The sequence below is a fragment of the Ictidomys tridecemlineatus genome, chromosome 11 (assembly GCF_052094955.1).
Source record: "Ictidomys tridecemlineatus isolate mIctTri1 chromosome 11, mIctTri1.hap1, whole genome shotgun sequence".
Lineage (NCBI taxonomy): Eukaryota > Metazoa > Chordata > Mammalia > Rodentia > Sciuridae > Ictidomys > Ictidomys tridecemlineatus.
Window position 1 is genome coordinate 25,585,550 of NC_135487.1, and position 27,333 is coordinate 25,612,882.

Below are 27,333 nucleotides of genomic sequence, written 5' to 3' on the forward strand. Positions count from 1 at the left end.
TACCACATAATTCTCTAAACACTGGGCTTTACTGCCCGGGGGGTTACAAGTGAACCAGGGCTTCTACTCAAGAGTTTTCTGGGTACACAGGGTAAATCCCAGCCCCTGAAGCTGCTTTGCTCCCAGGCTTGTGGGAGAGTACCTGCAGCAGCCAGAGAGGAAGTGACTCAGCCAGTGGGAAGTAGGAGGGGTGCTCACAAAGAGGGCCCTGTGCCCAGCCTGCTCTTCCCAGCACATCCACACCAGACCTGTCCTCTATGGCTGCTTTTCCTCAGAATAATTCCAGTGTGCTGAGTACAGCAGGCCAGGAGACCACAAGGGGCTGAAAAGCCCTATGTCTGCAGCTTGGGGAACCAGCTCAGAGTCTCCTCCAGGAGACAGGATTCATAGATTAGCCCCACACCAGGAGACTATGTAATCATTCTCATACCCCTCTTTACTCCAGTGACTTGAGGAAGTCCCCACTGGGCTCCATTGTGGCCTCTGTGAAGGGTACAAGGAGGGTCTGGAAGCTAAAGGTCCCTTGCTCAGAGAATGCCAGAAGAATTCTTTTTTTTTTTTTTTTTTAATTTTTTTAATATTTATTTTTTAGTTCTCGGTGGACACATCTTTGTTGGTATGTGGTGCTGAGGATCGAACCCGGGCTGCACGCATGCCAGGCGAGTGCGCTACCGCTTGAGCCACATCCCCAGCCCCCAGAAGAATTCTTAAAGAAAAGCATTGGGGCTGTGCACACAGAGGTGGACAGAAGATCTCTCTGCAGGTTCTTCTGGGGAAAAGATCAGCCAAATAAGAAAACAGTCCCTAGGGGCTGGGGTTGTGGCTCAGTGGCAGAGCGCTTGCCTCGCACACGTGAGGCCCTGGGTTCGATCCTTGGCACCACATAAAAATAAACAAAATAAAGACATTGCATCCGTCTATAACTAAAAAATATTAAAAAAAAAAAAAAAGGAAAAGAAAACAGTCCCTGGGGATGCTGATAGGCTGGCTCCTCCTGGGGGCGAAGGACTTTACTAGCAGTCACTTAATAGCCACCAAAACAGGATCCAGGGCAATGCTACCAGCCCTGCCACCAGCTCACCCCTCCTCCCTATCTCCGGAAGCAGCTGATGTGACAACAAATATCTGTCACTATGTGTGGGTGTTAGAGGAGGAAGGGACAGACTTAATAGCTCTTTCTTGAGCTGTGCTGGTCTGGGATTCCCCATCTAGAGAAGCAGCCTGGGGAAGCAGCCAAGCACAGTGGCTTGGAAAAAAGTTGTGGTGGTCTTTGACTCTGCAGCAGCCTTCTGTCATGTGCAGCGATAGCAAAGCAAGTCTCTCCTGTGTCATGCCAACCTGCTCCCACTTCCTTGGGCTAGAAGATTGCAACAAGGGAAATCCTGGCATGAGCATGTGACTCAGGGGCTCCTCAGCTCAAAATATCAGTCATTGCTTTATGTGGTGACTCAGCCCAGGTACAAGGCCTCCATAGGATCCCATGAGGAGTTCAAGTCTTGCTACTCACGACAGCCCAAATCAGCCCAAATTTCTCCCAAATCAGGTAGGAGAAAGCAGCAAGAAACCAAAGATGGACTGGTTAAGCCTGAGAGTCACCTCTCTGTCCACTGTATGGCCTGGACACATGCTTCTCTGCTAAAAGCCTCCTCACTTAGAGAGGAACACCACTGCCCCTGAGGAGGGTACCTCCAAGGACTGCCAGAAACCAGCATATAGGAGGTAGTAGATAAATGTTATCTCTTCCTTCTATCACAGACTTCCAGAGTCACCCAGGAAAGCCAAGGCTGATCCCGGTGCATACAATTCTCTCTTACACTGTTTTCAACAGCAAAAATCACTACAACTGTCCTGTGAAAAAGAGAATTTGGAGTGGGGCCAACAAACTGCCTTTCCTTAACTGCCTCTATAAAAATCTTAAATTAAATTTCACAACTTTGACAGTGAACAATACAGTTTGCTTTTTGAAGTTTTATGGAATGCTGCTGGATGTGGTTGCTCAGAAGGGCAAGAAGCTGCCTGGTATGATTATAGAGGCAGGCAGCAGGCCCCACCATCAAATGCCCCTTAGCTGGCCATTCATGTGGGTGGGCCCATGTAAGAGCCCCACCTGCTCTGAGCCACTGAGAGGTCAGACAGGGTTGATGTTGAGGGCCATGAGACATCCCACACACACTAGCGAGAGCACATTTATTATCCAATGTATGTCTTAAGAGGGGGCTTCTCTATTTCAGGCTCAGAAACTGCACAGAAGATGTAATGAAACTAGAGCCAACAATGAAAAAGAAGAAAATACACATGCCTAGGTCCAGCAATTCCAGATCTGGGATATACTCAAGTAAGTTTATAAAAATAAATGGGCTTGGGCTGGGGTTGTAGCTCAGTGGTAGAGCACTTGCCTAGCATGTGTAAGGCCTTGGGTTTGATTCTTAGCACCGCATATAAATAAATAAAATAAAGGTCCATTGAAAACTAAAAATATATCAAAATAAAAAAAAAGAATGAGCTCAACCAGGGTCCCTATGGAACCATGCATAGTAGCAAAAAACAAAACCAAAAAAAAATTAAAAACACCCACACATCCACCTACCAAGACTGACCTGGAAACCTATGTTCCTCTAATAATGGGATGCTATGTAGTCTTAGGTCCATACCTCCTAAGAAAGATGTCTATAATAAAGTTATCCCCAAAAAGCAACTGCAGTACTATATGTATAATATGATCCTACTTTTGTTAAAATATTAAAACTGGGCACAGTGGCACATTTCTGTGATCCCAGGTACTCAGGAGGCTGAGGAAGGAGGATTACAAGCTCAAGACTAGCCCTGGACAATTTAGCAAGACTCTGTCTTCAAATAAAAGGAGTACTTATCTAGCATGTATGAGGCCCTGGGTTCTACCTCTAGTACCACACACACTAAAACAAAAACCCCTATATCCTTGAATATTGTTATGGTTTGGATGTGTTACCCACCAAAAGCTCGTGTGAGATAATGCAAGAACATTCACAGGTGAAATGATTGGGTTGTGAGAGCTTTAACCCAATCAGTGTATTAATCCTCTGAGGGGATTAACTGAATGGTAACTAAAGGCAGGTAGGGTGTGGCTGGAGGAGGTAGGCTTGGGGGCGTGGCTTTGGGGTTTATATTTTGTATTCAGTGAGTGGAGTTCTTCTCTGCTTTGATCATCTTGTCTTGAGCCACTTCCCTCCTTCATGTTCTTCCTCCATGATGTTCAGTCTCACCTCCTGCCCCAAGAAATGGAGCCAGCTATCTATGGACTGAGACCTCTGAAACTGATAAACTTTTTCTCCTCTAACTGTTGTTATTAAGTCTTTTAGTCACAGCAGCGAAAAAGCAGATTAAAACAAATATGTGAAGGAGACTTCTAGAAGAAATTTAATAGTGGATACCTCCAGGCAATGGAACTAGGGGCCCATGGAGAGGAGGGAGTTTTATTTTATATTCTTTGGTATTATTTGACTATTTTACCATAGACTACTATAGCAATAATTTAATAATAATAATTTTTGAGAAACTAAAGATTTTCTGAACTCATTAGAATTATTAAGCACAGTAATGGAATCAAGGATGGCTGGGCTTCACAGAAGGCAACTTGAGAGGATATGGCATAGAAACAGGGTAAGTTAAGTGCCCCAGATGTATGTGTACCATGCAGGAGATGAGGATGGAAAGGTCAAGGTCAACATTCCTGGACAGCTTCAACTCTCCTAGGCAGTTTGCAAACATTTCTATGAGGAACTTCCTGATTGCTACCTGGCATGCAGAAGGGCTGACAGCTGGCTCAGGAGGCTCCTTTGGTGATACTTAGAGATCTTCCAGCAATGACATCTCCTGGGCCCCATCATAGCTGGGGCCAGGGTCCTGACTACATAGTGGTGCTAGGCTAAACAGCTACAGACAAAACACCCTGTGTTTAATCCTCAATACTATAGCGGATATGGGGATTGTTATGTCTATTTAAAAAAAATATTTATTTACTTATTTTAGTTGTAGTTGGACACAATACCTTTATTTTATTTATTTTTTATGTGGTGCTGAGAATTGAACCCAGGGCCCCGCACGTGCTAGGCAACGCTCTACTGCCAAGCCACAACTCCAGCCCAAGCCACAATTCCAGCCCTGTTATACCTATTTTATAGAAGCAGAAACTGGGGTTAGAATGATTTGTTCAAGTTCACTCTACTAGCAGGTGGCACAGCTGGATTCTGAAGCCAGGTCTGCCTATGCCCTTAACTGCTACATAAACTAGATTTAAAGTCTTTTTACCCACTACCCATAGGACAGGAGGGGGAAGAACTTGTCTCTAGGCAGTGGGAGTTCCATTCTTTCGGCAAAGAAGGGACTGGCTGAGCTTTGTTAAGGTCCTTTCAAGCTTCATAGTTCTATGAATCCAAGAGTCTATGTGGACTCACCTCCCTGGGGCCATAGTCTAGTCAGGATGGAGGAAGAAAATGGCACAGGTTCCAGAGTCGCACAAATGTGGCTGGAAGTCCCGGCTCTGTCCTCACTAGCTCTGTAATGATAGACAGGCTACTTAACCCTTCAGTCTAGTTGTGCTGTTCTATAAAGCACAGATAAGCCCTCCTTCCTCAGAGTCAATACAGTACTGCAGAGGACTCAGCAAGGGATCTCATGGTTGTGGGGATCCTTCTTTTTTGCTGTTTTGCTTCCGGTTTCTTTAGATGCAAATACCTCAGGGGAAGAGTCAGCTTAGAATGTACCGAGACACCCTAAACCCATTGAAGCCTGAAGCAACATATTTGCTGCAAAAGTAGCAGGTCTCTTCCTCTCCAGAAATGGCAGATATCAGCAATGGAGTCGAAAGCCCCATGGAATGTTGGGCTATGCTAATCTCAAGATCTACAAGGGGCTGAACAGAGCTTCTCCCTAGAAGTACTGCTGTCCCCTTAACATACCTCATATCAGCTTTGCTCCAAACATAGAAAAGTCCTGCTCTTGCCAATTCCTATTCCAGTGACCACTCCAACACCACTGGGCTCTTGCCCATCTATTCAACCCGGGAGTAGAGATATACTTGCTGGGGGAGTAAGGCTGCTCCAGCTTATAAATGGAATGCCTAGAAATTCTTTTTTAAAAAATCGAGAGAGATTCTAATTGGGGCAGCAACCCCTCTTCTAGAAATGCATCATGTAGATATCTAAAGATAAATTCATATGTATGAAGAAAGTTACATCAGCTTTGGGGAGCCAAAGACAGAAAATAACCTATGTTTATCATCAACAGAGTTTGCTGAATAAACTACACTCAAGATGGGACAAAATATGGCCCCAAATGACCCAGACACGTACATGCATGTGCCAGAATGGAACCATTTCTAAGACAGTAAGTAAATCAAAGCAAGAAAGACCAACTTTCCCCATCCTGGCTCTTCATTACAGAACCTGGTGTTATGCAGAGGCAGCTATGGGCCTAGAATCACTTTCAAGGATACAGTATCATCTGAGCAGGTGGAGAAAAAAATGCTCTTATTTCAGGTGACTTTTCTGTTCATTTAACACCATAACCCAAGGATAAAACCTGTGAAAAACTCCCAAATTCCAACAGGCTTGTTCCACTCTCCATAGCCTCACTGGATTCAGGGACAGTTCCCAGCTCCCTCAGAACCCAGGGGGACAAGAGGCAGCTTCCTTTTACATCCCTGATGGTTCTGAGAAACAGGATTCAATTTGATAACCCAGCATCAGGCAGTGAATCCAATCTCCAGGTCTCTTTCCAAATAGCATCTACAGGGGGCGCTGACAAAGGTCTCTCTCCTCTGAGGGTCTGCTGCTGTTCAGATCCCTCATCTGCTATAGCTTGCTGAATCAGGGTGGCAATCATCAGACGGAAGGGCTGACTGTATTGGAGTTTCTGAAATTTGATTAAGTTCACTCTCTGGTCAAACCTGGACAGAAAAAAGGCAAAGGGAAGCTGCCCTTCTTCAGGTGCTGACCCAGACAAAAGCAGCACACCTGCCCCAAAGCTCAACAGGGTTCCATAGGACTTTGCAATTGATACTCCTCTTGGGGGTAAGCTCAGGGCTTACTGAATGGAGCTGCAGATTCCACTGACTATTATTTTCTCCCTGAGCCACCAGATCACTGCACTATCATTCACTGTCACCCAAAACCATTACTTCCAAATACTCCTAAAGACCAGTGGATTTCCCCTCAAGCATTTCTGATCTCTGTCCTCCTCCCCATCCCCATCCTCTCTGATCCAAGCCCCCATTAGCCTTTGCTCTGATAACTACCAACAGCCTCCAGCCTTCAACTAATTCCTAATTTTTTTTTGGTGGGGGGGTATGGGGATTGAACCCAGGGTACTTAACCACTGAGCCACATCCCCAGCCCTTTTTTATATTTTTCTTAGAGACAGGGTCTCACTGAGTTGCTAAGTACCTGGCTAATCTGCTGAGGCTGATTTTGAACTTGAGATCCTCCTGCCTCAGCCTGCCAAGTTTCTGGGATTACAGGTGTGAGCCACCTTGCCCAGCTCCAACTGGGACTCCAGTCCATCCTCATCCCACAGCCAGAGGGCTCTTTGGAAGACACAGGTCTAATACTGTATTTCCTCCACTTCAGACATCCATCACTAACAGAATACAAAGTTCAAGCATCTTAGCATGGTGCCTGCCTACCTCTACAGCTTGCCTATAACCCCTGTGGCTCCTAAAATACCACACAGTTGCACCTGTGCCACACTGCTCCCCCTCTGAGTGCTTCTTGGACTCCCAGAAAATTCTATTTACTCCTCAAGATCCAGTTCAAGTTCTAAGTACTCTCTGAAGTTTTCAATCTCTTCATCCATTTACTTAGTTCACGCTACATGCTGCACAGACTTCTAGCAGATTCACCAAGCTCTGTGCAAATATCTATGGGTTAGGTGCCCACTTTCCCTGCTGGAATACAACTCCTCCAAGGCAGGGTCTTACTTCTCCTCCTCCTCCTCTTAGTACCCAGCACACGACAGCCATACTTGGCAGCTCACGTGTATGCAATTGGGGTTCTGTATTTTGAGTCACCAGACTCATCAAAGTGATTGATGCTTCCTGATTATGCCAATTTAGGTTCCAAACAAGGGTCACTAGTAGGGACTCACAGAAAAATTCTAAATACATTTTCTCCTATGTGTACTTTAAAATGCTGTTTTGTTTTTTTCCCCCCTCTGCAGTCCTACTTCTATTTTAAAAAATGGTTCTTTTAAAAAGCCAAGCTGAATCATCTGCACCGCTCCCATACAGACTGGGTAAACTCCCCATAGATTTTCTTTTCAGAAAGAATATAATAAAATTCTGTGATCTTGTGATCCCTCAGGACAGTTCTGACAGCTCAGTGGGAAACATTTCTAGTCACCATGAACTGCTTCAACTAATTCCTAGAGGTTCTTTCCAGCAGCCTGCAGTAAAAGCTAACACTTACCAACCATCTATTTGATGAGTACCAAGTATTTAACCTGCACCATCTCACTTAATCCTTACAACTGTCCTGCTAGGGAAGTACTCATATTGTTCCTATTTTACAGATGAGAAAGCTGGGCATGGAGAAAATGTTACCCCTAGTGTAGAACCCAGAACCAAATAAACCACTACAATCTACTGCCTTCCTCAAAGGTCAAATTAAAGGCACACATGAGCAAATATATCCCTTACAACCAGCTATCTGAGCGGTCAGCCTCACCTACCCAGCTGTTTAAGTGATCTGCAATCCCAGGAAGAGAAGGGCACATGTGGCAGGCTGGTACTTCTGTACCAGACAGAGAAGCCCAGGCCCATGCAGGGAGTACCCACTTATCTCTGCTTTCTCAGCAGAGACCCCTACCATAGTACCAACACTCCTCCCTCAGAAGCCCACAGTGGTCTCTGAAGAGGGCTCCAGCCTATCAGTTCTCTCCTCTTTCTTTTTTTCCTGTAAAAGGATCCCAGGGACATCTATTTAAAATATGGATCAAATCATGTTACTCCTCCACTTAAAAGCTGTTCACGGGCTCCCCAGTAACCTGGGCATAAAGTGGTATCCTATAGTCAACCTATATTGCTTTACCTTGTACTATGCCAATTTCTACACTATATTGAACTATCAGAGGTTCCTGGAATAAACTATGAATCTCTTTCTTTCTTTCTCAGAACAACACCTTCCTCTTCATTCTCACCTGGCTAAGTTTTCCCCTCCTCTCCTCTGGTCTTGGCTCCACAGTCACCTCTGCCAGGCCCTCCCATGGTATTCGTCACCTCATGTCCCACACCCCAGGCTGAGCTAACCTTTCTCTGCTGGGCTCCCACAGCACTCTGCTCCTACTACTATTAGCTTTTTTAGATCACCTTTCAACTGTTTTTTTTTTTTTTAAAGGTCAGTCTTCTTTATCTATACTGTGAGCTCCTTGAAATAGAAACAACTAACGCCTTGAATTCTACTTAGTGTGGCAGACAGGGTTCTAGGTGTTTTACATGTGTTAATGTTTAACTCTTCCTGATAACTCTATACTATCACCCCTGTTTTACAGATGAGAACAATGAAGGCACAAAGAGGTTAAGCAAAGTGCCCAAGATCAAAGAGCTAGAAAGCTACCAGAATTTGAACTCAGGAAGCGTGGTTCCAAAGCCAACTTCTTTGAGCCACATCCCCAGTCTGCTTTTCAATTTTATTTTGGTAGCAGGAATTGAACCCAGGCCACTGAGTCACATACCTAGCCAATTTTATTTTTTATTTTGAGACAGGGTCTTGCTAATGTGCTGAGGCTGGCTTTGAATTTGCCATCCTCCTGCCTGAGTCCTCACAGCTGCTAGAATTACAGGCCAGCGCTGTAACACCTGCTCCAAAGCCCACTCAACCACTGTATTATACAACACTTGCCTCTCCAGGCAAGAACCCTGTTGTTCTGTGAGGAATGAATGAATGGCCACTACCTTGGTCTAAAGTCTAGATCTAATCCATTAACAACAGGCAGAGGGAGGTCATGAAAGAGGGCTGAAGGAGCTCACAAGCACTGTTTACAAGTAGGGATTCTCTGGGCCCTACAATTACATATTCTGCTCTTCCTTATCTAATGCAAAACTACTCAGCCAAGTGGGAAAGGCGCCCAGCCCAGCATGACTACCCTCTTCCCCAATGGTTTCTCAAAACCAAGCAAAGCCAACCGGTTTCCTCCAGTGAGGAAACAGAGCAAAGTCTATTCTGCTACAGAAGGCGGCTGTCATCTCTTCCTTCCGCCAACAAAAGGGAAACAAACCTGGGGAGTGGGGTTGGGCAGAGAACGCCTTCAGAAAAATGAATGCCCCTGTCTACTGGTTGGAAGGTGGGGCCAAGTGGCGTGGGAATGGGCGGGCCTGACCTGCACGGCAGGTGAAACACTGACCACAGCAAGCTCTCCCCTTGGGGAAGACCAGCCAAACGTGGACCTGGCAAGCAGGTACCTGTGACTAGCACCTCAACGCCGCCCAGGATCCGAAAATTCCCCAGCAGCGATGATACCGGTGCCAAAGGGTGAGGGTTTCAGGAGGAAGCCCGGCTGGTCCTCCCTGGGGACTAGTCCTCTAACTTTCAAGTCACTCTTGGGATCAGAAGGGAAACGTGGAGAGGCCGAGGGCGTCTCTCTGGGAAAACCTGACTGGGTTAAAACGCTCACTGGTTAAAACTTCACTCAGTGGCTGAGTGACTCTGGGCAGGGCTGGCTGTGCCCACTTCCCAAGGTTCCGGCGGAGACTGAAGCTCCCGGAGGTCGCCGCCCCCGCCGCCGGGGAAGAGCAGACCCCCAGTGGAGGAGGAGGCAATCGCTGTTGCCATTCCTGTCGCGCCCGGATGGTTTCAACCTGTCACTCGGGTCCCACCGCCAAAGTCGCCGAGGCCCGCCGGGCCAACACGCACCCCCCGCCCGGCTCCCACTTCTAGACCCCCGGCCTCACCTTCCCCGGGTAGTCAGCGCTGCTCGCCCATAGTCCGCAGCCCGGAGCCGGGGCTGCTCGGCGCTCCGTCCCGGAGGGCCAGGGCCGGGCCGGGGGCGTGGGAGCCGATCACCGCCGCCTCCCAGCACAGCCGCGCGAGCAGCCGCCGCCGCCGCCGCCTCCCTCCATGGCTGCGGCGCCGCCACCTGACAACGGAAGTGACGCACCGCCCCTCCCCGGCCCGCGCCGCAGCCCGCCCCACCCCCTTGCCTGCGTCGTCGGCCCGGCGCCCTGGGCTTCGGCGCCATCTTGACGTTGGGCGGAAGCCTTCACGTAAGAGTCCAGAATCGGACTGACGATTGGCTCAGGATGGGGTCTGGGCCGAAGATTGTGAGACCATTGGAGGCTGAGACCCCAAGGGGCGGTATTTAACCACAATCTAAGTGTGCGGTGAGGCTGGGACGGAGGCACCGCCCCACCTAGATTTCACAGAATCTCGCAGGCCCTACACTGGTGCTGCTGGGGTTGAAGTCTCCGGCAGTTGAAAGATCGGTCAATTGTTGTGTATTTATCAGAGAAAGGCGATCCTTCTTTGATCTCCATTTCTCGACTTCTGCAACTCTGTGGAAAGCGCTGCAGTTAGGCTCAATGAAAGGCATTCCTGTCGCAATGCTCACAATTCATTTGCCTCTCGGCCCGTAGAAACCTTGAGGATGGTCAGACTAGGAAGGTTTACAGTGAAGAGTTCCTATTAACGATTCCAGTCATTTAACCTCACTCCCTTCCGCTACAGTTTCAGCCCCTCCTGATATAGTTTCAATCCCTTTCTCCTCCTCCTCCTCCTCCAGCAACCACGCCCTCCATGAATCAGCTTCTTGCACTAGCAGATGAGCCCTTTAAAGGGATTGCATCAGGCTGGTGACTCACCGGAGCCCTTTGAGAGCCTGGCTTCCCTCCCCTGGCATGCAGAAGCAGCTAGAAGGGCTCAGGGGCAGCAACAACAGCAGCTATAGCCCCACTCCTTTGTCTCAGAGAAGTGAGCAGGGTGCTTGCTGCTTGTGATTGTTTAGCTGTCTTTCCATTTGTTCTCTGGGCCACCCTGAATCTACATGTAGGCGCACGTGGCCAAGCCTGTGTGCACTGCTGGATTTTCCTTGGGTGTGTGGCGAAGCACTTATGTGTATGTGCCTTTGTCATCACACAGGCAATGCCTGCCTGGAACATGAGGGCTGGTCTGAGTGAGGTCTGACTGCCTCTGATTATGCCCTTTCTTTTGTTTCTCTGAATGTCTGGTGTCCACTGAGCTGCTGATCAGGATGAATAGCAATACTAATTAGAGCAGCTCCCATGTTGTGCCCCATATTGTGTTAAGCACTTTAGAGACATCAGCATTAGGCATCTAATGAGGATGAGGAAGCTAGAACTCAGAAAAGAGCAGTAACCTGTCCAAAGATGCACAGCTAAAAATCGCAGGGGTATGATTTGAATCAAGTCTGGTGGATTCCAAAAGATTAGGATCTGAATCCCTTCTTTGTCACTTACAAATTGGGTAACTAGATGCAAGTTCCCTTACCTTCCCACTGTCCAAATAGGGATAACACTTTACAGGATCACTGTGAGGACTGAGTGATTTATGGAAACAGTTTCTTACAGGACCCAGGGAGTGCTCACACTCATCTCAGTGGCAGAGCCTCCGTGAGGTAGATGACCAAAAGATAGGTACAGAGAAATCAAACCCCAGCCCACCACACTTCTTTCTCTGATAAAGGGAAAGCCTAGGGATTCCGGAAGCCTTGACTCTGACGAGAATGAGTTTTGGATTTTCCAGAGCTCTAATTAATGGCTAGATGAATCACTTGGCATTATTACCACCATCGCCATCCCCAGGAGACTCTCAGCTGATTTAAAATATAGGATTTTTAACAAAGAGGAGAAGGAGGAAGAGAAAGAGGGGAGGAGAGGAGGCAATGAATAGAAACTAAAGGTGCCAGCTAGAGGAAATGAAACACTGTCATCAGGACACCAACATGAGGAGATTGCCAGAACACATACACAGTGATATGTTCCTGCTGGCTTTCCAACTCTGGATCACTGGCTGCCGTAACAAAGTGACACCTGTCACAACAGCACAAGATGGTTGCTTAATAAGGTATAGGAAGATCTGCTTGTCACCAAAGGAGGGAGGAGACACTTGACCCCAGGGGCTTTTGAACCCCAGTCATTCTTCCTGCAAATTTTTGGCCTTGGTGTGGGGCCAAGTTCTAAAGCCTGGTATGGCTCTAACACTGTGGTTGGGTACAACCACTGAAGTGGGCAGAAGAAGCATCTCCTACATCATCTTCAGTGTGATGTCAAGAATGCTAGGAAGAAGGCTGGGGCTGTAATAGGGCGCTTGCCTACCACACGTGAGGCACTGGGTTCGATCCTTAGCACCACATAAAAATAAACAAATAAAATAAACACATGCTATCCATCTACAACTACAAAGATTTTTTTAAAATGCTGGGAAGGACTGGGGATGTGGCTCAGTGGCAGAGTGCTTGCCTGGCATATGAGAGGGCCTGAGTTCAATCCTTAGCATCACAAAAAAAAAAAAAAAAAGGCTGGGAAATTGAATAGTATGTATAATATTGTAGTTAAGATCATGGCATTTGAAGGTAGCAGACTTAAGTTCAAACCCCCACTCTGCTGCTCATCTTGATTAGACCATTTAATCTCTCTGAGTCTGTTTGCATATACGTAAAATGGGCCTGTTAACCTATGAGTTGCTCTATCCCTGAATCATATCCCCAGCCCTCTCTAGGTCTTTCCGGAACAATGATGAGAACTCAAAGAACCCCTGCTGGTGGGGATGCCAGACTCTGGAACTCACTGGACCAATTTAGGTCCAACCCAGCTCGCCATGTTGAGAGCTGGACAGGTTACATCTCTTCTATGTCCCTGGGAAATGTGAACTGTAAGCTGCATGCCCACCTAGCTACATCAGAGACCTTGTAGTCACCTCCCCACAAATAAGAGACCCCTGAACTCTTCTCTTCTCCCCAGGAATGGGAGGAGAGGGAAGGCATGCTGTGCTACTTGAGGACTTAGAAGTCTTGGGGGTTCTGACATCAACCAGGCCCCCACAGTGGCTGAAGGCACAGGAAGGTTGGATGTGGATGTGCTTTAGCAGAGGCCATGGTGATGAGTTGCACACCATGCAGACTCCATGAGACAATAACATCTTGAAGTACATTTTCCATGATATCCCTGGGCCCTTCCTTTACACAGGTTACTCTGCATTTGTTACTTCAGGAAATGAAAGATATGACAGAATGCAGAGTCCATTTTTAGCTTCTGAATTCCAAAAGCCAGACTTCAGGGAGGAATGAAAAGAATTTCTGTGCAGAAACATATTTAGAAAACTGTGTGACAAGGATCTGGGAGTCTGGGGTGGAAAATGGGTCCCTACCCCCCCGAAGAGAGGGTGTCAGCTAGGTCTCAGGGACTGAAGGAAAGCAAGAGCCAAGCTCATTTTCCAGGGTGGGACTCCAGAGAGGTAAAAAACCCTCCAGAGAAATGCAACTCTGGAGCTATGTGCTGCATTTGATCAAATTGGGCCCAACTAACTTAAGACCCAAGGATTCACTCTGCTTCACATGATCTGGGGAAAAGCAAGCAAGAAAAAAAAAAAAATCTGTCACCTGAGAGGGGTATGGGTGATATGCAGAATGACTCAGCAGTAACCTCTGAGGGCTGATGACAAAAGAATAAAGAAAAGGAGGACTAGATGACCATCACTTCAGACTACCCTCAAGGCTTTGGCACCCCGAAAGGAAGGGCCCTTCAATTCAAACATAATTCAGAGGAAAATGCAGGGAACTTGGAATTGACTGCAGTTAAGTTTCTGCCACTCTGGCTGAGTGGGGTGAAATAGGAACTCAGAGTGAGTTAAAGAAAATCCAAGTTCTGGTTCCTGCATGTCAGAAACTGGAACCAAGGGCTGGGGGCACAGCTGGTGGTCCTGGTTTCAATCCCCAGAAACTCCTCCTAAGAAAAAAGAAAAAAGAAAAAGAAAAAAGAAAGAAATTATAACCAGCAGTACTCCTGGCTCCCAGGCCTTGTTTCATTTGTCCCACTCACCCCTCCCATTTCTCTACCTTCCCAGCCTGTCCATCAGTTGTCACATGGTATTATCTACCCAGACCCCAGCTTCCCATTGAAGGACTTTTGTATTGGCAGTTTCCTTTGCTTTCCCTCAGCTCTTTATTGAGTACTAAGGTCTGAACCCAGGAGTGCTTTACCATTGAGCTACAGCCCTAGGCCTTTTTTTTTTTTTGAGATAGGGTCTCACTAAGTCACTGAGATCTTGCTAAATTGCTGAGGCTGTCCTCAAACTTGTGATCCTCCTGCCTCGGCCTCTTGGGTCACTGGGATTACAGGGGTGCACTACTATTCCCAGCTCTTTAAAAAGCAGCCTCCTTCTCAGTTTAAATTTCACTGCCTCAGATTACACTTTCAAAAATAAAACCACCTCTGCTCCTCTTTCACAAAGGGACCTGTTTATTTCCTTCCCAGTATCTATACACATTTTTACTTTGTTGGTATATCATGTGTCTGCCCACTTGAATGTCAGCCACCTGAGGACAAGACCCTTGTTCCTCCTGATGTTCCCTCAGCTGTCACCACTGTGCCTGGGGCATATGCTCTATGGAATGGCTGACTGGTGGCAGTCAGGGACGTCCTGGCCTTCCATAGGTGGGTGGGCACTGAATTTCCTCAGTTCTACCTGGGACCCTGGCAGTCTTTCTCATCCATCCAGGACCTGTCATAAAGACCCATACCTGGGGCTGGGGATGTGGCTCAAGCGGTAGCGCGCTCGCCTGGCATGCGTGCGGCCCGGGTTCGATCCTCAGCACCACATACCAACAAAGATGTTGTGTCCGCCGAGAACTAAAAAAAAAAAAAAAAAAAGACCCATACCTTTGGGGCCTTCAGACTCAGCTGCGCTCTTACCTGAGGCTTTGCAAATGTGTTTCTGTGGGGCTTGTGTACTCCTTCCCATTTATATTCCATGGTCTTGTCCAGGAAGGATATGAGTCCTACAGCTTCCCCGGCTAGCCCTGCTGAGGCACAGACACCCCCAGCATACTATTAAAGTCTCAGAGCTAGACCTTGCCTCCATTCCTAGGCCAAACTCTCAGGATGAGCCCTTTTCAAGTTTGGAAACATTTGTAGACACATGGGCAAGTTCTGTGGAGGCTGCTGTGGGGGGCTCCCTGCCTGTTCATCGTGTCTCCCCACTTTTTGAGGATCCATGGACATTTCCACACTGAGGACCTCCCTGCTGGACCTGCCCCATCATTTCTTTTGCCAGCAGTCACCATGTGGTGTCAGTCTCCTTAACTCTGGCTGTCACAAGGGACTGGAAACTCAGAAAGGTGGGAACCTGTGTTCTCTCCTGAAATCCAAGGGCTTAGTTTAAGAGGCTTCTAGGACCTTGAGACAGTGAAATAAACACACTATGTAGAAGGATCGCCATGGGTGTTAATAATGCAAATTCTGGTTCAAGTCTGGAGTCAGAGGGAGCCAGGAAAATGCACTTCCTACACACATCCCAGCTGTTTCTGATGAAGGGGGTCCACGATAACACTTAGACAAAGACTGAGCTAGAACATGAATGCAGTTGACTTTGGGCTACTAGTGTCCAACAGCATTCCTCTAAAATCTCAAGTAATGTGAGTGCCTTGAGGTCAGTTGCCCGGCCTTACCAGAGCTAGGGCACAGCAATTCTCAAGCAGGATTTCATCTTGTTTTTTGCTGACCACATTCCCACGAGATCATAAGTTCTTCATTCAGGTCCAGGATCTTATTTGGCAACATGTACTGAGGAGGCGACCTTGGCACATGGCAGCCATGCTGTGACTATCTGATGAACACAAACTCTCTGGTTCCAAGGGACAGAGCCACTTTCACTGAAATGCTTGTCTGCCTGTGGCAGGTTTGGAATGAGCACAGGAGACTTGGGTTTTAATCCTAAGGACTGGATGATTCAGAATCAGGATTGATTTGCTGTTGGTTGAATTTCCACACCCAAGGTTCAGGCCCAGAATACTCCAACCTCTCTACTTCAGGAAAGAGCAATGAGATTAATAGCATTTTCAACAGTATCTGAATAGAAATGCCACTTTCACTTGACCACACTGACATACTCTCCTCCTACAGTTCTCAATCTTTCCCTTGTATTAGAATCACCTGGGAAACATAAAAAGTCCTACTGCTTGGGCCATACTGATTAAATCTGAATCTGTGGGAGGGGTGATTCCAATGTTCAGCCAAGTTTGAGATACTGCGCCCTATTACACAGAGCCACAGGAAGCCTAGCACACAGTGGGGAAAGCATGAGACATGGACTTCTTTGTATCTAAGTTGGGTTTTATAAGAAAATAAACACAACTGAGAGAGAAATGGGGAATTGGAGACCAAGCACATTTAATAATCCTCACAGGGAGAGGGTTGAACTATTTGACAGATTCCCTAAAATAGTAAACCAGACACTTGTATGCAAATGATCAAAAAGAGGGGTTGTCATTTACCCCAAGGCCACAGGCAGACAGATAGGATTCTGGGTCCCAAGAAGAGTCTGAGGAGTGGAACCCTGTGAAAGGCAGTGGTGACAGGTGGTGTAGGTCAGACACCAGGTTCCAGGAAGGGAGGGATGACAGGGAGTTGGCTCATAACACTGGAAGCACCTGAGTTGGTGTCAGAGCTTGCTAATGGCAGCCTCACTTATATTTTTTGGAAGGAAACTCCTGCCGGCCTTGGCCCTTGCTGCCAAAGTTGCGCACACGGTGAATGATCTGCAGCTGCTCCTCAATTGTAGCAGTGATGTTCACGTTATCCGGGATGTGGACGTATCGGACATTACGGCCTGTCACAAAGAGGTCATCCAGCTCAACCTGATGTCCCCATCGGTCCGTGTAGGTGACATTGGCCAGGCGAATGTTCATGAAAGCATCCACGTTGTCAATGCGTCCACGGGCCACACTCTCATCCCGCAGGTCCACAGTGGTTACCTGGCCCTGGAGACCCTGTAACAGGATGATCAGGCTGTTCTCGGAGATGGTCCGCTCCTTCACCGAGTGGCTCACTGCCATTCTGCCACACGGGCTGGTTGCTTGCTGTGGGCAGGAGCACATAGATGGGAGGTGCATCAGGGGGTATATTGCCAACACATCTCCACCAGATCCTCAAACAAAATTTCCAGCACAGACCTCCCCAAGCCTGACCCCTCCCCAGTTTTTGCATCTATAGACAAAAGCTGTTTCACTGTCCATGTCTCATAGAATCTTCAGATCACCTTGCAAACCAAGGATTATATATATACTCATTTTATAAATGGGGAAAATATGACTAGGAGTAATTCTTACAACTTGCCCAAGCCTATACAGCTGCTGAATGGAGATGCTGGACTCAAATCCATAGCTGCCTGATCTCCAAGCTGTATACAAGTGGTTCTGAGTGCTCACTGTACCATTAGAATCATCTGGTGAGGTTTGTTTTTTTTTAAAAAATGTTTTCAATATATATATTTTTAGTTGTAGATGGATATAATACCCTCATTCTGTTTATCTTTATGTGGTGCTGAGGATGGAACTCAGTGCCTCACACGTGCAAGGCAAGCGCTATACTGCTGAGCCATAGTCCCAGCCTCACATTTGGTAAGTTTTTAACCTGGTCTCCACATCACAGAGATCCTGATTCATTTGGTTAGTGGGTTAGGACCCCATCATCCTACTTTTTAAAAATTCCTTGGTAATTTTAATTTGCAGACAAGCCTAAGAACCACTACTCCAAAGTATAGTTTAAGATGGCTGTAGCAGTGCACACCTATATTCCCAGTTACTCAGGAGGCTGAGGCTAGGGAACAGAGTTCAAGCTCAGGTGCGGAGATGCACCTCTAGTCCGGGTGATTTGGAAGGCTGAGGCAGGAAGATCACAAGTCTGAGGCCAGCCTCAGCAACTTTGTGAAACCCAGTCTCAAAAAAAAAAAAAAAAAAGAAGAAGAGCTGGGAATGTAGTCAGTGATAGAGCATCCCTAGGTTCAGTCCCCAATACCACCATCAATGAAACAAGGAAAGAAAAAAAGATTTTGATGGGCCAGGGTTGTTGCTCAGTGGTAGAGTGCTTGCCTAGCATGTGTGAGGCACTGGGTTCGATCCCTGGCACCACATAAAAATAAACAAATAAAGTAAAGATATCGTGTCCATTTCCAATTAAGAAAATATTTAAAAAAAAAAAAAAAGATTTTGAGCTGGGCATGGTGGCCCACACCTGTAATCTCAGGGGCTTGAAAGATTGAGGCAGGAGAAGCACAAGTTCAAAGCCAGCTGCAGCAATTTAACAAGGCCCTTAACAACTTAATGAGACCCTGTCTCAAAATAAAAAATAGAAAAAAAAAAAAAAGTACACAGGTTTTGAAAGTAGAGAAACTGAAACCTAGGTTGAATTCCTACTCTACTCCCTACTCTGTAAATCTAGGACAGTTACTTAATGTCCCTGAACATGTTTAAACATTTATTAAACCATAAGCTAAGTAAGGCTACCAGACTTTCACTACATTGAAGATACTTTCTTTTGCTTTCAACATGCCCTGATACTGAATGAGCTCACGATGCCTTATCTAGCTCTCATTTTCAGACCCCTAAGTCCAAGGTGGGGGAACCTTTAGGATCTCACTCAGAATCCCGACCAAGGCCTTGCAGAGTAGCATTAGAAGCGTTAAGGCAGGTTACTCCAGTGATGAGGGGGCTGGGGGTTGGTCCCGGGAAGGGTCCAAAGACCCTTCAGCCTGAGACTGGGATCAAGCAAGGGTTTGGGACCGCCGCTGTGACTGCAAAGAGCAATTACTGGAACCTGGGCCCAGGCTCTAGGACAGGCTCTGACACTTCCTAGAAGGGAGAAACTGCGCCAGCCACTTGGCATCTTGAAGCCTGTCAGCCTCTAGGTAAACAGGGACGCCGAGGCCGCTCTCCACACGCAGCAGTGGCAGCAGAGCGGGGAGAGCGGCTACTCTGCTAGTCGGGGAGAAGACGCTCCCCGGGGTCCCCCGCGCTCCACCCTCAGGCTCCCGGCACTCCGCCGACTCGAACCCACCGCGCGCGATTCCTTCCGCTTTCCCAGTCGCGGCCGAGGCCGGTTCGGCGCCTAGCTGCGTTGCCTCCTGCCTTCGCAGCGCTGAGAAGCCATGGCAACCGCGGGTCGCGTGGTCATAGCCGGGCCTCGGACTACAACTCCCAGGAGGCCGCGCGGCGTCCGGCTTCCCGACTCTCCTGCGCAGCCGTGCGGCCGTGGTTCCGCGCACACTCACGGACCGGTTCTCTGGGTCCCGTACCTTCCCGGCTCCCCTTGTATAGCGGGGAGCAAGATCTGCCCGCTCCCCGAGCTGACCGTGCTGCGCCGAGAGAGCCCATATGGAAACAAACTGGGAAAATAGGATAAACGTCCTTAAACCGATTAAAATAGAGTGATGTGATCGGTTCTGGGTGGACGATCAGGGATGCACTGAGGTGACATTTGAGCTGAGAAGAGTGAATTGAAGCCAACCTTGCAAAAACTAGGAGAGGAACACTGCAATTAGAGGGAAGAGTTTATGCGAAGATGCTGGTGAAAATGACCCTGACAATGTGAGGGAAACAGAAAGGCCAGTGAGGCTGGGGAGAGTGACGGATCAAGAGGTCAGAGAGAGAGCAGGAGCCACAGCCTTTAGGGCTTTGTAAGCCAGGGTCAGGAGTTGGCATTTCATGGTTAGGGGCAGCAGGCTTCGTTACAGTACCTCTGTTCTATCTGCGCCTTGCTGATTGTATGACGTCAGTATGTATGACTTCGGTTTCCCCATCTAGTAATAGAAGTGTGTTGATAAGCTATCAAAGAGCATAACGTGATTTTATTTCCTTTTTGAAAAGGTCCCTGTTTGTAGCCTTGAAAGTTGCTTCTCTCAGCCTCAGTTTTCGCATTAGGAAAATGAAAGCTAATCTATTTCAGAGAATTGTGAAGATTTGCAAGATTTGAGTGTCCCTCTTTTAGTTGTAAGAGTAAACAGGCGCTTAGGCGGAGCTTCAGAATTTAGTTTTTTATTTCTTCACTCTTGCCTTCTCACTGATTTCCATTTCCCCTAGGAGCCTGCCCTTTTCTCGCCCTGTGACCACAGTTGGTCTCTTGTCCTAAAAAATAAAACTTTCCCCTCCATGCAAGTTACTGGTCTCCAATCTTCCATAGTCAAACACTCAAAGAGAGCTCCCTCTACCAGCACTTCCCCAAGTGTGATCCCTTTCCAGCCTACACCTGTGTGAGACAGGATTTCCTTTATACATTTCAACCAAAATAACTTATCATGAAGGACTGAATTCAGAAGCAGGTAGGAAAATCCATCTATCTTATTTTGACAGATATTAATGACACTTGCAAAATACAGAAGTCACTCATCTCAACAATTTTTTTTTCTTTTGGAAAATAGTTATTTTTAAAAGATGAACTCATGGGGCTGGGGATGTGGCTCAAGCCGTAGCGGGCTCAAGTGCCACGCGCCCGGCCCTGATTCGATCCTCAGCACCACATACAAAGAAAGATGTTGTGTCCTTCGAAAACTAAAAAATAAATTTAAAATTCTCTCTCTCTCTCTCTCTCTCTCTCTCTCTCAAAAAAATAAAATAAAAAAAAGATGAATTCATGCTAATGATTTTATTATTTTAAATTGATACTTTAACTTCTAAGAAAAATATTATTAACTTATATAAACAAAAACTTTTAGGAATTTGTAGTGATTATGAAGGATTCTGAGACTGAAAAATTTGCAAACTACTGCTCTGTACCAAGGGCTTCCACTTTCTTCCACCAATTACCCTACTCACTATAATCCACCATGTATTTCCAACACTCTACTAACTTCTTTGGCAAAGATTACTTATGAAATTCTTATTCATTAAACCTATCACTCTCCCCACTGCCCTTTTTATCCTACGGTACTGAGACTGGGGAATTGAACCCAGGGCCTTACACATTCTGACAAGTGCTCTACCACTGAGCTACATTCCCAGCCTTTTTTATTTTGAGACAGTCAGGTCTTGATGAATTGCTCATGCTGGCCTTGAACTTGGGATTCTCCTGCCTCTTGCCTTCTGAGTTGCTGGAATTACAGGCATGCACCACTGTGCCTGACTCACAATAGATGATTTTAAGGCCAGATATTGTTTTGATCCTTATTAGCTATGATGTGGGCTTATGGCTGAACTGGGGCAATATCAAATTTTAAATATGGAACAAGTGACACAAGCCAGCAGGATCTGTTTCTGCTCTGTCCTGGTGATTACGTCATCAAGTGCCTCCTTCCTGGTGCTGGTACTGAAGTCCTTCCCTTGCTGCCTACCCTTCTTGGTTCCTTCCTGGCCATTTTCTGATGGATCTCTAGTCTTCCTGAGAATTCTTTGAGTTGCCTGATGCCCTGTCAGTAAATTTCTTTTCTATTTAAATAGATAGAATTGGTTTTGTTTTTTTGTACCTGAAAATCTTGACTAGGTTGGGCCACTTGAAAGAGTTCATGTCAGGAATCTTAGATTTCTCTGTTCCCTTTAGATGAGTTGTATGTAGTTCTGTTTCTAATTGCAGAGGGTCACAGATTCCTGAGAATTAGGGTGGCCTCCTCAGGTCACCTGCTCTAATTGACCATACAGGGCCCAACTTCCCTCTGCAATGTCTTATGGATGTCCCGGACCTTTGCCTGATCCACTCCAATGACCTGCCACTTGCTCCTTTGCCAGTTGAGGTTTTTGTATTATATTTAATTTGAAAAGTTTCTTCTGTAATCTCAGCTATTCAGGAGACTGAGACAGGAGGATTGCAAGTTTGGGGCTGGCCTATAGATATATGCCACCGCATCAGGATTCTTTTATGCTTTTTGAAACTAAAGCAAAATAAATAAACATGACTTTAGCTTAGACACTGAAGAGCCAGGGGTTGTGGAGCATCAGAGAAGCAGGCATACAGCACGGGTGAGAGCAGAGGCAACTATCAAAGGTAAAGGCAGCTGTGAGAGAAAGTGATGTAAGGGCCGGCAAGGTGGCAACTGCCTGTAGTCCCAGCAACTTGGGAGGCTGAGACAGCCTTTGAGGCCAGCCTTAGCAACTTAGTGAGGCCCTAAGCAACTCAGTGAGTCCCTGTCTCAAACAGTAAAAAGCGCTGGGATGTGGTTCAGTGGTTTAGCACCCCTGGGTTCAATCTCTAGTACAAAAAAGAAAGAAAGAAAAAAAAGAAAAGGAAAAGTGATACAAAACTATTTCACAGAAGATTGGAAACTAAGCATTGTAGGGGTCATAAACTCTAGCATCAGCAAAAGGATGAGAATAAAGAACAGAGTAAGAAATGGAGTGAGAGCCAGAGCTAAGGGTAAGGAATGGAAAAGGCCAGAGGTGAAATAAGGATCTTTTGAATATGGACGTGGATATTTTGACACTTTTTAATTTTCATTTACTTTTTTTTTTTTTTTTTTTTTTTTTTTTTTTTTTTTTTTTTTTTTAAAGAGAGAGTGAGAGAGGGGGAGAGAGAGAGAGAGAGAATTTTTAATATTTATTTTTTTTAGTTCTCGGCAGACACAACATCTTTGTTGGTATGTGGTGCTGAGGATCGAACCCGGGCCGCACGCATGCCAGGCGAGCGCGCTACCGCTTGAGCCACATCGCCAGCCCATTCATTTACTTTTTTGGTGCTGGGGATTGGGCTGGGGGCCTCATGCCTGCTAAGCACATGCTCTACCACTGAGCCCCACCCAAGCCTTCATTCTGACACTTTCTCAAATGGTGGCTCACATTCTTTAACACATAAGACAGCCCTCAATCAGAAGACACTGAGAGAGAGAGAGGAGGTATGGCCAGAAAGCAATATGGTTAGGACCACTAGAGCCAAAGGGTGAGAGAGTTTTAGGAAGAAAAGTATATAGCAAGGTGAAGAGCATTCAGAAAGCCAGGTTGGATGGGGATAGGGTCTGTACAGACAGAGTGGGGGGGATCCAGGAGGGAGTGCAGGTGCGGCAGCAGGCATGTGAGTGCTGGAGAGGAACAGGTGAGCAGCCATATAAGCAAGGATGGAGAGAAGCCTCCATGGAGAAGCAGAGGCCAAGGGTATGGTGGGAGCAGTTTGGACAGGAGGAGATGAGAGCATGTAAAACAGGTATTATCTCCTTATCCACTGAAGCTTTAGCTGAGGAGTGTTCAGGAATCCAGAAAAACTGTGTCTAATATCCTTAGCCCATGCATGGCTTCCCCCAGAAAACCTGCTGGCCTTGACATTTTGGGGGGTAGGGGGAAGTCAGGAGGCTTGCAGGGGTAAAGGGCATAGTGATCTGCACATGTGAGTTCTGGGTTCTGGCCCCTGCTCTTCTGGGACTGTCAGTGGCTGGGCAATGCAATCTGGAATCACATCTGTCAGGAAATGTTATTTTTTCATCAGAGGTACCGCTGGCCGGAAACCAGAAGAATCCAGGGTGTATGGGAGTATGGAGGCAGCGACGGTGGGGAGTGTTAAGGTAGCCAAAGAATCCACACTAATTTCCATGGCTGTTGGACTGTATCCTGCCTTCTCACTTGAAAAGCAGTCAGGATCTGAGAATTTCCTCCATGTCCAATCTCAAGCTATGCTGGGAAAGCCTGCTGTGGAGGGGTTTTCCTATTCTAGTCCCTTCCTGTAACTCCCCCTTGTCGGCTATCCAGGAAAGTAGCTTCTGAGAAGGAGTTTGCCAGGACAAATTTAAAGGGAGGAAGGGGCAGGTCAAGTTTGTATTAGTTTTCAGATTTTAAGTTTTTAAGATTAGGTGTTATGCTAAGTATATATATATTTTTTTCTAAAATTTGCATTTGTCTTTTTATGGCTTCTTGTGGCTTCGACAGTGTGACTTTACACGAGACATAAACCAGACTGATGAAGCAGATGGCCATAGAGCAGAGCATTTGATCTAGGTAGAGCTGGCACCTCTGGGATCTGGCTGTCGTGCTAAAATCTGTTTCTGTCTTATCAGGATAAATATCTAAGGAAAAAAGTGAATTTTACCTTTAAAAGTTTTGTGTTTTTTTTTCCAGTACTGGGGATTGAGCCCAGGGGTGTTTCACTACTGAGCTACATACAGCCTTTTTAACTTTTTGAGACAGGGTCTTGCTAGGTTTCCCAACCTGGCCTGGAAATTGTGATCCTCTGGCTCAGCCTGGACAGTCACTGGGCTATAGGTGTGGGCCACTATCCCAGGCTAAAAGTGGTTGGCTCTGAGTGTGGACTCAATTTGACATCCTACCTCCTTTACTCTGTTTTTTTTTTTTTTTTTTTTTTTTTTTTTTTTAAAGAGAGAGTGGGAGAGGAGAGAGAGAGAGATAGAGAGAAAATTTTTAATATTTATTTTTTTAGTTCTCGGCGGACACAACATCTTTGTTGGTATGTGGTGCTGAGGATCGAACTCGGGCCGCACGCATGCCAGGCGAGCGCGCTACCGCTTGAGCCACATCCCCAGCCCCTTTACTCTGTTTTTATTACTACTTTCTTTGGGAGCCATTCAAGTCCTTGGGCTTTTCTACAACTTTGCCTCACATAACCTCCAGGGCCTTCTCACCCTCTAAGGACAAGAGTGGAACAGTTTGTAACTTAGTTGGGAAGAGGTTATAGTCGCAGAAGAGCTGAAAGGAAGTTTGAACTCCCAGATCCCCCGCTGGGGCAGGGCTTGGACTCTGTAGACACACTAACTCACCTGGCCAGCTGGGGTGGAGCCATTGAAATAGGTCTTTTTCTTTCTGGTGGCTGAGGGGACTGAAGCTCCATAAGGATAACTGACCCAAGATGACATGGTAAATGTGAGGGAGGGATGGGGATGGACCCAGAGTGCTGCGTCCTGATTTTGACCAAAGAGTATACTGGGCACTGTTGCATAAGATCCTTACACCCCCCGTTGGCCTGAGTTTCAGTGAACACCTGTGTGTTGTTAGTACTTACCCACGTCTTAGGTGGAGGAATCCCTACCTTTTTGTTTGGTTCTTTGAAGTACTGGGATGGAAGCCGGGCCCTCCACCCCTGAGCTACATCCCAGCCCCGTCTTCTCTCTTCTTACCTCCTCCTGACTCTCGTGCTTTCCATGGTTGCCCTGAACCACCATGCAAATAAACTTGTTTTTCTCAATATTTGTGCAAGTCTAGAGACATGAAACTCAAAGATTGCTTCATCACAGATCTGCCTCACCAGAGATCTGTATCTTGTTTATTTAGTGAGAGGATGGATGCATTTGAAATCACCAGCACTCTGGGGTAGGCGGAGGGAGGAGGCTGCTGCTTCTGGGCAACTCGTGGCCCACCTCCAAGGCCCAGGATGTGCTCAGAGCAGACAGTGAGGTTCCCAATGTGGCAGCATGGAGAGAGCCAGGCTCAGAACAGGACAGAACTTTTCCTTTCACCTGTCATCCAGTCAGGCCAGACTGCTTCAACGAGACTAATCAGAAGGCTCTAGAAACAAGTGCACATGGGTGTTACAGCAAGGGAGGCTTCTCCTCCCAACAAAAGTCTTTCAGGGGGTGGGGGAGGTAGTATCTTTATAGATAAGGAAGTGTAACTTTAATGGGTGGGAGGTGATTTAAATTTATTTGGTGGCCGGCATGGTGGCAGTGCATGCCTATAATCCCAGCAGTTTGGGAGGCCTAGGCAGGAGGATTGCAAATTCAAAGTCAGCTTCAGCAACTTAGCGAGGTCCTGTCTCAAAATAAAAAACAAAAATTAAAAGGACTTGGGATGGGGATGGGGCTGGGGTTGTAGCTCAGTGGTAGAGCACTTGCCTGGCATGTGTGAGGTACTGGGTTCGATTCTTAGCACCACATATAAATAAATAAATAAATATCCACTGAAAACTAAAAAAAGGAGGTGGCTAGGGATGAGGCTCAGTGGTTAAGTGCCCTGGTATCCCCTGTCCTCCCCATTTATCTTTGTGTATCCAAACCCTATGCCTTGGGCCAGTTGAGGGGCAGCTTTCCTGCCCTCACATTTCAGAACTAAGTTTGTCCCCATTTTTCCCAGGGTGTGGGGGCCACAGCAATCCCTGTACTTGGCTCTGTGTTAGGCAATGCCCAAATCATTTTAGTTTCTGTACTACCCTCTGCCAATCTGGAAATCTCTTCCATAGGAATGAAAGGCCCCTGATATTGCCTGGCTTTGGACCCGCTATTCCCTAGTCCCAGGAGGGAGCGTGGTGCAGGGCTGCTGCTCCCTCCTGGAACATCGAGGCTGGGCCCGAGGTCGTTCATGAGGGTCCCAAGGGAAGTTGCTCTGCGGGTCCCAAAGAAAAGTGGCACACCACATGTGCTTCCTGAACACCCAACCCGAGGCTCTGCCTGGTGACTGGTAGTGAACAGAGGAGACAGATGTCACTGCACACCAGGCTGAGGTCTTTAGAAGGCAAGCACACTATGTGGCTGAGGCAGCCTCTGGGGGTAAGGAGTACAGAATGAGGCTGACAGGCAAACCCCCTCTTGGTGTACTGCTGAGGGCCATTGCCAAGTAGGAATGACGCATCAAAATCTCCTTGCCAGCGTACCCCATGCTGCTTAGAGGACATTCGATGGGACATTGCATGTATGCTTTAGTAAGGTGACCTTGCTCAAAGACCAGGGCGGATCTGGGTTTAGAGCTGATCAGGTTTGAGGAAGTTTCCCGCTCCTTGAGTTTAAGGTGTTCTCGGTTTAAGACAATAGGGGTTTTAGGGAAGTTGGAGGTTGAAGATTATTGCTGCTGGGATTAGGGTGTTCCTGCTGCTTGTTCCCGTTGAGTTCTCTGAGATTCAAATGGGATTTGGAAAAAGCCTCTGTGGAGTAGGTAAATTGGGCGGAGTGATTTTAGATTGCCCCTGAGTGTGTGGGGAGGCCGGTGTGAGATCGGGAATAAAGAATTGCTTGAACCTACAAAGCTGTGTAGTGGCTCCTGATCTTGTGCCAAGCTGAGACATTGGCATTTGGCAGTGTAAACTCCAAATGGGACAAAGCCACATGCACAGGCAGATGTGCAGAGAAGCACAGATGCTCCAGGTGCCCTGCTTGGGGCCTGGCTGAGGGTGACTTCCAAGGCCTGGCTCACCCTGCCTTGGAGGTAACAGTTCCTAGTGAGCCGGATGAGGAAGGCTGTCTAAACTGGGCCCCGTGGATTGAGGCAACTGCCTTTTCCTCTTATTTCAGCCCATATACAAGGCAGAATATACCCCAGAAAATGCTGATGTTTTTGTTGTATGACTTATAACCATCAGTGAGATGTTGGTTCCCACAGGAAAGGTGAAGTCATAAACCTAAAAATGATCATGGGAGTGACCCCTTACTGACTCTGGGGCTCAATGTCTGGCCCAGGATGCTTTGCATGATTGCCAGGAGTTAGGAATAAATGGGAAAAATA

At 47.0% G+C, this 27,333-nt stretch overlaps 2 protein-coding genes across 2 annotated transcripts in view; both read right to left on the reverse strand.

Annotated features, from left to right (window-relative positions):
• The window catches only part of Stk40 (serine/threonine kinase 40), a 44,583-nt gene extending 34,464 nt beyond the window's left edge, over positions 1-10,119 (reverse strand). Inside the window, exon 1 of the mRNA XM_005317821.4 lies at positions 9,923-10,119. The gene's annotated coding sequence lies outside the window, so the exon portion shown is untranslated. The remainder of the gene's footprint in view (positions 1-9,922) is intronic.
• A 6,236-nt stretch (positions 10,120-16,355) lies between these two features.
• Positions 16,356-19,187, reverse strand: Lsm10 (LSM10, U7 small nuclear RNA associated). The gene is made up of 2 exons (XM_005317822.5): positions 19,037-19,187; positions 16,356-17,061 (listed from the first exon to the last, which is right to left on the reverse strand). The coding sequence occupies exon 2, from the start codon at positions 17,035-17,037 to the stop codon at positions 16,666-16,668; it is 372 nt and encodes a 123-aa protein (XP_005317879.1). The 5' UTR covers positions 17,038-17,061; positions 19,037-19,187; the 3' UTR covers positions 16,356-16,665.
• Between the last annotated feature and the right edge of the window lie 8,146 nt (positions 19,188-27,333).

Coding starts and splice junctions, on each gene's coding strand:
- Lsm10 (XM_005317822.5), bottom strand. CDS start 17,037: ATGGCAGTGAGCCACTCGGTGAAGGAGCGGACCATCTCCGAGAACAGC.